Below are 11492 nucleotides of genomic sequence, written 5' to 3'. Positions count from 1 at the left end.
GTCAATTCCTAGTCCCAATGATGACACTAAAACTGGGGAAAAACACACAAATGTAAAGATGAAGCAAGAAACAAAAAAAACCCACATCACCAAAAGTATTCCATGTGGGTCAAGTGGGCCCCACACTTTTATACATATAACTTTATAGTTAAAATAAAAACCATTTGTGTTGTGAAAACTCTAGAAACCTATTCTTAATCATATATTTTTAATTAAAAATTAAATTTTGTGATCCACAATTAAAGTTAATAAAAAATGTTAAAGTTTTCTTACACTTTCTCTCTCCTAAAAACATATATATAAATTACTAAAAAAATGTAAAAATAAAAAGCAAAACATTTTTTTTATGTTTTCGATGTTTTGTATTAAATGTAACAACATATATTACGTGTTACAAAAAAAAAAATACAATATTACATAAGATTTTTACAAATTTTCTCAACTCAAAAGGGTTTTCAAACTATACTTCACTTAACTTTATATTCTTTAACATATATACTTCCCACTACATAAATATAACCAAACTCAATCACTTAACACCTTCAACCACTTAAATGGGTCACCTTCAATTCATCATTCTTGCATTAATCTCACTTGCTTCATCAACATCTGCAAAGCCAACATTAATCATGATGATAATGTTGATGATGTTATAGGACTCATAGCATTCAAAGCAGACATCATTGACTCATCATCACATCTATCATCATGGAATCAAGATGACACCTCCCCATGTTCTTGGAAGTTCATAACATGTAATCCAGCCACCGGACGGGTCACCGAGCTGTCATTAATCGGGTTAAACTTATCCGGAAAGCTCGGTATAGGCCTCCAAAAGGTCCAAAACCTCCAGGTACTAAACCTTGCTCATAACAACTTCACTGGACACCTTAATCCTCAACTCTCACTCCTTAACAATCTTGAAAACCTTAATCTTTCGCATAACGGTCTTTCGGGTACCATCCCGCCTTTTTTAACCAACTCCAGAAGGTTAAAGTTTCTTGATTTGTCCAAAAACTCGTTATCTGGTCCGGTTGCTAACGAGTTTTTCTTATCATGTTCGTCTCTTCGAGTACTCTCGTTGTCGGGAAATAACCTTAACGGACCGATTCCTAGCTCGGTTTCACAATGTAGTACATTAAACCATCTTAATTTGTCTAAAAACCGGTTTTCTGGTAGCCCGGATTTCGCTAGGGGTCTTTGGTTGTTGACCCGGGTTAGAACGTTGGATCTTTCGCATAATGTGTTAACAGGTAGTGTACCGGATGGTGTGTCGGGTTTGCCTTACTTGAAAGAGCTTTTTCTACAAGGGAATCATTTTTCAGGAAGTTTGCCTTTTGATCTTGGCTTATGCTCACATTTAAATAAGTTGGATTTAAGTAATAATATGTTTACTGAATCAGTTCCTGCTTCTTTCAATGGGCTTACTTCTTTAAGTTACTTGGATTTTAGCAATAATATGCTAACCGGTGAGTTTCCTAAATGGATCGGGCGGTTAAACGATTTGGAATACTTGGATGTTTCGGGCAATGGGTTAACCGGGACACTCCCGGAGTCAGTTGGTGGTTTGGGATTATTAACTTACATGAGTCTTTCGGGTAATAATATAAGTGGGAGCATTCCTAAATCATTGATCTACTCGAGTAAGCTCTCGGTGGTTCTGTTAAGAGGGAATAGGTTCAATGGTAGCATACCCGAGGGGTTGTTTGAGCTCGGGTTGACCCAGATTGATCTTTCGAGGAACCAGTTGACCGGTTCGATCCCTCCTGGATCGAGCCGGCCTTTTGAGACACTTGAGTCTATGGATCTGTCTGCGAACGGGTTAACGGGTGACATTCCGGCTGAAATGGGACTTTTCTCAAAGTTGAGGTACTTGAACTTGTCTTGGAATAATTTTGAGACAAGAATGCCCTTGAAGCTTGGGTATTTTGAGAATCTAACTGTGTTGGATCTACGAAATGGAACGTTTCATGGGTCGGTCCCGGCTGATATATGCAACTCGGGCAGCCTTGAAATCTTGCAACTTGATGGGAATTCGTTAACGGGAATGATATCCGAAGAGATCGGGAAGTGTTCGTTGCTCTACTTGCTGTAAGTCTTCTTGTAAGATCTTTAGATCCAGAGGTGGTAAAACATGGTCGGCAGGTCATTTCTAATCGTTGGTCAAAACACACACGCTGTTTTGGTTGACCCAAAATACTTTTTGTCAAAAGTTTTTACTTTTTAGAGTTTTTCAGTAAATTGTGGTTTTTGTCCATGTGGTTTGCTAAAAGTAACCATTTCAACCCCAAAGTTTAAAAAGTGTTATTTCAGTCCCTGATCTTTCATTTTTTTAAAATCAGATCCACCTCATTAACACCATCCAAAAGCAAAGAGCCTTTAATTTTATTTTTTTTAACACAGTGGATTTTAGTCTTTTAACTCAAAAGTTAACAGTAGAGATGGTGGTGTTAATGTCAACTTAATGCTGTGGATATGATTGTAATAGAAATGAAAGATCATGGACTGAAATCGCAACTTTTAAACTTAAGGAGTAAAACCACGACGACGAAAACCGTAATTTACTCTTTTTTCAAAGTTAGTTTGTTAAATATGCTTAAAAACCAATATTATTACAATAGCAATCAAATCTTCTGAATAAAACGATCTAGGAAGCTGTACGCTGTCAAAAATACACTTTCTAGTTTCTACCCATTTTGGCCCGTTTCCTAGCGACCCACATTAAGGGCAAAAGCGTAATTTGACCTTACGCTTATGATATACGCAGGAGCATGTCTCACAACGATTTACGTGGATTCATTCCAAGATCAATGTCACTTCTGAAAAAACTCAAGATTCTCAAACTCGATTCCAATGAGCTAAGTGGCGAGATACCACAAGAGTTAGGTGGACTAGAAAACCTGTTAGCAGTTAACATTTCCTACAACAGACTACAAGGAAGGCTTCCGGATAAGGGCATATTTCCAAGCTTACAAGAAAGTTCCTTAGAGGGTAATATGGGAATTTGCTCAACTTTTTTGAAAGGTCCATGTAAAATGGATGTCCCAAAGCCTTTAGTTCTTGACCCGTTTTCATACGAGAATCAAATGGGAGACCACGAAAGAGGGGCGAAATCGTCAAAAGGTTCCAAGCATCATAAGTTTCTCAGTGTTTCTGCTATAATTTCCATTTTAGCAGCTGTTTTGATCTCCATTGGTGTGTTGGTGATAAGCTTACTCAATATATCAGCAAGAAAACGGCTGCAGTTTGTCGCTAATGCGCTTGAGAGTTGCTCAAGCTCGGTTCGGTCAACACGCAGCCTATCGATCGGGAAGCTTGTTTGGTTTGATTCCAAGATTGCCCCTGGTTGGGTTGGTAACCCTGAGTCATTGTTGCACAAGGCAGCTGAGATTGGGAAGGGTGTTTTTGGAACTGTGTACAAGGCTTCATTAGGTGAAGAAGGTAGAGATCTTGCAATCAAAAACCTTGTTGTGTCAAACATGATTCAATATCCGGAAGATTTCGATCGTGAGGTTCGGGTTTTAGGGAAAGCAAGACATCCAAATCTTGTGTCAGTTAAAGGATATTATTGGACACCTAACTTGCAGCTTCTAGTGACAGAATATGCACCTAATGGTAGCTTGCAATCCAAACTCCACGAGTGGTCAACTTCAAGTCAACCGCTTTCGTGGTCAAAACGGTTCAAGATCTTGCTAGGAACAGCAAAGGGTCTAGCCCACTTGCACCATGCGTTTCGTCCCCCTATCGTTCACTATAATCTGAAACCGAGTAACATTCTTCTAGACGATGAATTCAACCCAAAAATATCAGATTTCGGATTGACTAGAATTCTAGCCAAACTCGACAAGCAAGTAATGAGCAACCGGTTTCAAAGTGCATTAGGCTATGTGGCTCCAGAGTTAGCGTGCCAAAGCTTACGTGTCAACGAGAAATGTGATGTTTATGGCTTTGGAATTTTGGTTCTTGAGGTTGTGACAGGTAGGCGGCCGATCGAGTATGGAGATGATAACGTGTTGATACTTGAGGAGCAAGTTAAGATGATGTTAGAAGAAGGTAATGTGCTAGACTGTGTTGATATGAGCATGGGACAGTATCCTGAAGAGGAGGTGTTGCCTGTTCTTAAACTGGCATTAGTATGCACTTCTCAAATACCTTCGAGCAGGCCGTCGATGGCTGAAGTGATTCAGATATTACATGTCATCAAGACCCCTATTCCTAACAGGATGGAAGCTTATTAAGAGTGTTAGAATTTTAGCTTTAATTATGTATAACTGTACTACTTTTATTCTTAGATATTAATGTTTTCACCTTGCATGGGTGGTTTTATTCATTATCAAACTTCAGTTTTTTGATTTCAAAAAGGTAACTAACTTTGGTCAGTATTACATATTACAATCTATCATTAGTAAATCAGAAATTTGATGCAAATTCACAAAGAATCATATTAAGGGTCTAGTCATATGAAAATGAGTTTTTTATATTAACATTTTATATAGCAAGATATCATCAATAGGTTTATATCAATTGCAAAATAGATAACTTATAAACTCCATTATAACAAGAAACCCCATTTCAAGTAATACAAAACATCCACATTACTTCAATTCAAAACAACCAACGGTCAACCTACATCTTTAACCACCAACCAGACAACAAAGCAAACCATCATGACCTGACCAAGTCCACCTAGCCAGGCATTGCCTATATACACCCAGCACCCACATTACAACTGCAACAAAACCGGCCCTCCCATCTTTCCTTCAATGGGCGTAATACATCGTGTAAATCCAACTAACCACAAGTATGGTTATCGAGCAGGTCGGTCACCGACTGTTGCCACATATCTGGCACGAAGTGGCGGTCTTTGGGTTCATAAAGGTGCACTGATCACATGACCACCCGGTTGAATCATCAGTTCGGCTTGTGGTTCCAACCTTGCTGGACCCTTTTCCTTTGGTCCCTTTTGACTTGCTTGTGCCTGCCGCGTTCTTTGATGTACTTGTCTTGCTTGATGCAGCGTGCGCATCTACATCTGATAGCCCGTTTTCTAGTGCTCCAACCAGGTTCTCAAAGTAGTTGCGTGTGACACTGTTGCGGTTGTTAAATAATATTAAATACATGTTTAGCAGTAAAAAAAAAAAAGGTTGAAAAAGGAAACAATTACCTAGTCAAATCAGCCAGCTTTGTTCTGAAGTTATTAAACGCGTCTTGAGAGTTATCATCGTTGAGGTAAGTATGTAACTCTTTCTCTGCGCATTGATGAAGCCTTTCTAATCCAGCCTCCGCGTCACCTGCCATCCACAATTTGTGTTAAAACCGTCACACGAATAAATCATTCTAGGGTTTAACATTGAGTGTACAATGTGGGAATCTTAGTATACCTTGTAAGTACTCAAAAAATTGTCTTTTTGCATGTTCGCGCTCCGGTAGGTAATACCCGTATGCGTAAGTCCACTTTAACACGCGCCTGCATTCAACTATCTGCAGGATAGAAAAACATAAATATCAGGAAAAAATTATAGAGATCACAAAGAGTCAAAGACAACTGAATCAGTGAAGATTTAAAAAAGTAAGTGTACCTGCAACCAAGCTTCTATAATGAATTTCAATTGTGTCTCAGGTTGGCACTGTTTCTCGCTAAGTTTTGCAAGCTGAAAAAAAATGGAAAGAATGAGGCAGTTATATTATATTAAAATTTAAAAACAAACTGAACACATCAGCGCAAGTTTCGAATTAGCCAAAAAATAAATTTATTCATCAGGTGATTTCTTAAATGGTTTGAAGGACGAAGTGGAGGCCCATGTTGGTGTACACAAGTCCCGATCAGTATATAATGCAAGGGGCTTGGTGTTAGAATTTGAGTCCACGATAGGCCCAACCCAAAGTCGATGAGGATCAGCGTGGAGTAACAGAAACCCAGCCAAGAAAACGGTTCAGTTGGCCAACCATCGGCAAAAGCCTTCTCCTCTGTGCATTTTAGTCGCAAAAAACAAGCACTATTTCTCCCAAGGGGAAAACAGAAACTTTCAAACTCCTAGAGATAGCTAGTGATACCAAAAAACCACCATATAGAAGACGTCAAAGACATGACAGCCACGTATATCACAAACCACCATGAGTAGCTTTTCAAGCTCAACCTAGCCTTGGGCTCGGTTCATTTACTGTTTATTAGTTACTGGCTTACTGCTTTGATACATATCTATAACTATAGTTTTTATATAATTTAATTAGTTTATCATAATTTTATATGTAATAATGATTATTATTTTATATATACGTAATATATCAAAATAAAGATTCTATAAATAAAAGGCTCGTTAAGGTTCCCAAGCAGGCTCAACTCTGAAGTTTGATATGTGAAGCCCAGGCTTGAGCTCGTTCATTAAAATATGGGCCTAAAAAAATCGAGCTAATTTAAGCTCGGGGAGATTCAAGTTTTTAGCGAGCCAGTCTACGTAGCTCACAAGTGACTCGGCTTGTTAACACCCCTAGTCCTGATTTGGTGGTTAGGGATTCAATTGTTGGCTTCATTAAATATGATCCAAGCTAATTGGAATGAGATGTTTCTTTTTCCATCTGGCATGCAGACACATAAACTACAAGGTGTTGCATTTGGGCCCCGGGTATCTCTTCTTTACAATATCTTTCAATCAATAAATAACTCTCACAGATTTGCATCTTCTCTTGTAGCCACTCTAGCCACGGTACCAAAACATATCCTCGGAGCCAAAATCCTAGCCACCTTTTCGCTCATAATTCCATTGCGTTCCATTCCGTCCATTCCAAACTCTCTACTGCCAAACATCCGCTCCTAACGATATCCACACAAAGAAAAAACTGAAATTGAGAGACAAGTAGAAACTTTATTAGCTTCCAGTTCCGGCTTCATACCTCCAAGTACAAATCCTTTTCCTAGTCATGTGCTTTCGGTAAAGAGTAGCACGTGGAGCATGTGAAATAAAATCACCATCGCTAACAAATATCCCATCCCGAACATAGATAAGCTGTTGGAAATAGAAATATTATACGGACTGCAAGGTATTTGGAAAAGATGATCTTCAATCAAGTTACTACCAATATGTTAACCCATATGATATTGCAAAAACAGCATTCAGATCTCACACCGAGCACCAAGAGTTCATTGTGATGCTTTTTGAACTAACAAAAGCCCCGTATATATTTCAGGTTGCAGTGGACAACAGTTTTAGGCCTTTTGCATGGGTTTGTGTTAGCCTATCTTTGAAAATATTCTGGTTAGTCGGCGGAATATTTTGCAGCCTTAGGGAAGCCGGCCCTACACAGTTTTGCGGAGAGAAAAGATGGCCAGCCCTAGCTGGGGCTGTCTTGGCTTAATTTTGGCAACTTGCCTAGTTACCTCTATAGCATGAGTAGAACGAAACCAAGGGATCTAACCCTAATTGCTGGTCGTTAAATATTCAATATCATACTTGTATATTGTAATCTAATATCACCTCATAAATAATGTTCTCTAGTAGCAGCCTGTAGACATAGGTCAGATTGGACAATTCCCGTGTGCTTTTACTTTCAGTTATTATAGTGGTTGTGTGATTGTCTTACACCATATCGCCCAAACCTCAGCGATCAAGACTGAATGTTATCATCCCCGATCCACTGCCACCGCCGCCAATCAGCAATAGCTACAGTCGGATACTATCTTAACAATTCAAACTTATAGTAAAAACATGAAAAACAAAACCATCACTTGCAGGTAGCCTTCAACCGTTTTAGTAGCAATCAGTATTAAGCCAATCTTTCCAAGCACTGGTTTACAACAAAAGGAATGATTGCTCACTTTTGTAAGGAAGTATTCCCCTCCATGGGTTTCCTCGATTCATTATTTCTATCAAGAAGCTATTTTCTTTTAGCAGAGAAATTAATCAGGCTGAACAAATGCTTTAAAGCTTATCTTCATTGCTTTTCAGACGAACAACCAACCAACCACCCCCTTTTAAGGTTTTTCATGGTCGAGATCCACCCCCTCTTCACCCATATGTCTTTTGGCAAAACAATGAATGTTGAACTCGAGAGCCAATTGGTCACTCGAGAAGATATGTTGAAGCTTCTTTAAAGTACTTTAAAGAAGGCCCAAGACCGAATCACTAGTGACGTTATTTTTAATAGTTCAACCTTATCATCAGTAGAGTCTTGCTAAGTGCCATTGTGGGAAGCTGTCCCCATGATCCCTTGGCTACATAGCCAGCCTTACCAATACTATTATACTCTACAGTTATATTCTCTAATGCAATGTATATAACAGCAAAGCACAGCTATTTTAATCTTCCAAAATGCTAAAAGTAAGAGATCAAAATATCAACTTACATGAACTGTTTGCATCTGATTCAAGTCCGCAAGTGCTTTTTGCCTCGACTATCATTGTGAAAAAATAAAAGTATCATTTACCATTTATTCCAGGTGCAAACATGACAGAGAATCTTCAAATATGCCGAAGTGGTCAAAGTGCCGAAACAATTAGAAGAATACTGGTTAAAACAATTGGTGCATACCGATTGATTTGTAGCCCAACGCTCATAATAATGAGTGTATCGCTCTAGGGAGTTCTTTGCCATCTCTCTTCGACGTTCTGATTCATCATACTGCAAATGAAAATAAAGTAATTACCAAATCAACAATTAAAATTTAAAAAACAAAAAAGATATTAATGTTTGATTTGAAACAAAATAGATCAGTTTAACTACCACTCCCTCTTGCTTTGCTGACTCATAACGATTGCAAGCATAAAAGCCACCAGTCCTCTCACCATGATCTGACCATTGACCAAGGCACAACCTACATGTACATTTTTTTTGGAAGATTAGAATCTTACTGAAAGGGCATTAACTTATGTTCATAAAGTTCACAACTTTGTAAACTAGAATATTTTTTAGCTAAACCATACAAAGATTCAACCTTTTAAACCGAACCCATTACAAGAAACCAAATCTTACCAGCAAAACTCATATTTGCAAGGAGCGTTGCAAGTCATGTGCATACAACCTTGGTTCTTCTCAATTGGACGTTTACACTTTGGGCAAGGCTTAGAATTAGCCAAAATCCTGAAATTGTAACATCAACATCAAAACAAGAAAACTAACATTCTGCATATATTATATGGCATTCTATTGACAATAATATCTACCAATTCATATTTTCAGACTCCGCACTGTTTTTCATTATCCACTTGGACACGGTTTCACAGTCAACTGGTCGATGAGCTTCTTCTGTACACTGCAATAAATAGAAAATAAAAAACTGTATCGTTTATGAAGCAAGAACATAGATTAATATTATAATACTCACATTCCAACAAAAGCTGTGTGAGCAATGACACGTCACATCATAGCTCCCACTTCCAAGTTCAAACTCAATTGCATGGTCACAGCCCGGAGCAGGACACCATTTTGTCTAAAAAAATAAATATATGAAAAAAATCTTAAATTGCAGGAGCCAGGAAAAAAGAACACAAGCTACTAACAGTTTAAAGTAAATGTATACCGTTTTGCTGTCCTCAATAAAAGATCTAAGAAGGTAACGCCGATATTTCTTCTTATCTTCATCTGAAGTCACCATGTTGACCATGTCCACTCCGACAGCAGCACCACATGATGGAGTGGGACATCTTAATGTCAAACATCCAGGACCATCACTGATAGATGTGCTGATGTAAGCTATAACAAACAGATAAAAAGATAAAAACTTTATTAAAAATGCAAGCTTTTCATTGAGAATCAACTAATACAAGGAATTTTAAAAAAAATAACAAAAAAAAAAAAAAAAAAAAAAACCTTTCCAGCATGTATTGCAAAAAGGATGGCCGCAAGCAGCAGAGCTAATCTTATCAAGTGAATATGATTCAAAGCAGATCCCACAAAGCAGCTTCAACACATATTACAACATTGAAAAACATATCAATAAACACTTACACAATCACATTCAACATATTTAACCTAACATTTACAAACCTCTCCAGCTTTTGGTGGCTTAACTGTCTTGTCCAACAAACCAACCGCCTTTCTAACTTTATCCTCATTAGCAAACCATGCTTCATGAACATTACTAACATTCCTGCGGGACATCATACCAACTTAATTAAAAACAAAAACAAACTTCTTGATCAGGGTTATTCACATAACTCAACACATTACCAGTTATAACTGCGTAAAAGCATACACGCGGAATCCCTTGAAATCGAAAGAACCGAGCAAATTGTGGTGATATCCTCCTCTTGGCGCTGGCAAATATCGTCTTCCTTCAATATAGTATAATTTTTCTGAAACATGAAACAAATTATCAAGAACAAATGTTAAATCATCCATACAATCAGTTTGAAAGCAGCTAACAAAACATCAACTTTACTAAAACAGATAAACAAATAATCAAAAAGATAATTTCTTGAAACAACAATCCCATAATCAGCCAACAAAACCATGATCCATTAATCATATAAAACAAACTATTTTTTCTAAAACATAAAACAAATTATTGATTTTAAGATTCTTGAAATCCCAATAATCAGCTTAAAGAACCAAAAAGCAATCAACTTTACTAAAATTAAAGAACAAATAATCAAAAAGCATAATGTCTTGGAACAATCCCATCATCATCTAACAAACCCATGATCCACAAACCGAAAAAAATGCAAACTTTACTAATTTAATCAACCTGTTGGCGACTAACTAATTCTGCAACAGACTCATCAGACTCATTAGGCAAGAACTCGTATCCAGCATCATCTTCATCCTCGCTGTACATGGCATCACCGCTGTAATAATTTTCCTCGTAAGAATCAACATCGTGGGCGTCATGCATATCATCTTCTGAATCCATCAGTAAAACCCCAATTAAGGGTGTGTGAATTTAGGGTTTTAGTGGGTATGAATAATTTGATCGAATTGGGGATTTTGTGGCGTGCTGAGGGTTTTAATTTATGGGATGATGAATGAATGAATGAGGTTGTCGGTCTACGCAAAGTCGCAAAACAACCACAATATATTATTATTAATATTAATATTAATATTAATATTAAGTAACCTTTGAAACAAGGGTTTATTGTTCTTTGTCTTATATTGTTATATTTTAGGAAAATTATGACTTAAGGTGGTGTTTGGGATTCCTTATTTTCATCAAGTTATAATTTATAAATTTTTTGAAAAGTTAATAAGGTGTAAAAGGTGTTTGGCAAATCATAAGGCCTTATGGATTTTAACTTACGGAGAATGCAAAATAAATGGGTTTTGAAAAGTTAGAAATTTATAACTTATTAACTTAATTGGTTTGATTTACCTATTACACCCTTCTAACCCTCAAACCCATTGCACTCATTTTAAAAAAGATCCTTTTTAGTCATTTTGGTTTTCCTTAACACATAAGCTAATCCATACATTTTTTTTCAAAACTTCTTTTAAAATATTCATAAGTTAGTAAGTCTTTTTTGTTAAAAGTCATTTTTCTCTTAAATAAGCAATCCCAAACAC

At 37.2% G+C, this 11492-nt stretch overlaps 1 protein-coding gene and 1 pseudogene across 1 annotated transcript; one reads left to right on the top strand and one right to left on the bottom strand.

Moving 5' to 3' along the window:
* Positions 1–554: 554 nt before the first annotated feature.
* On the top strand, positions 555–4342 carry LOC143601462 (probably inactive leucine-rich repeat receptor-like protein kinase At3g28040; annotated as a pseudogene).
* A 229-nt stretch (positions 4343–4571) lies between these two features.
* LOC143601461 (putative E3 ubiquitin-protein ligase ARI8) lies at positions 4572–10845 on the bottom strand. The gene is made up of 15 exons (XM_077078864.1): positions 10681–10845; positions 10164–10288; positions 9981–10083; positions 9804–9894; positions 9514–9686; positions 9319–9423; positions 9158–9246; positions 8967–9074; positions 8718–8808; positions 8526–8615; positions 8341–8388; positions 5580–5651; positions 5382–5481; positions 5165–5291; positions 4572–5088 (listed from the first exon to the last, which is right to left on the bottom strand). Exons 1-15 carry the CDS (start codon positions 10843–10845, stop codon positions 4824–4826), a joined length of 1752 nt encoding a protein of 583 aa, XP_076934979.1. The 3' UTR covers positions 4572–4823.
* Between the last annotated feature and the right edge of the window lie 647 nt (positions 10846–11492).

Source organism: Bidens hawaiensis, unplaced genomic scaffold (genome assembly GCF_021521415.1).
Source record: "Bidens hawaiensis isolate Kalapana, Puna unplaced genomic scaffold, B.hawaiensis_p1.1 tig00056331_1, whole genome shotgun sequence".
Classification (NCBI taxonomy): domain Eukaryota; kingdom Viridiplantae; phylum Streptophyta; class Magnoliopsida; order Asterales; family Asteraceae; genus Bidens; species Bidens hawaiensis.
Note: the sequence above shows the minus strand (reverse complement) of the source record. Positions and strands in the feature narration are given on the sequence as shown.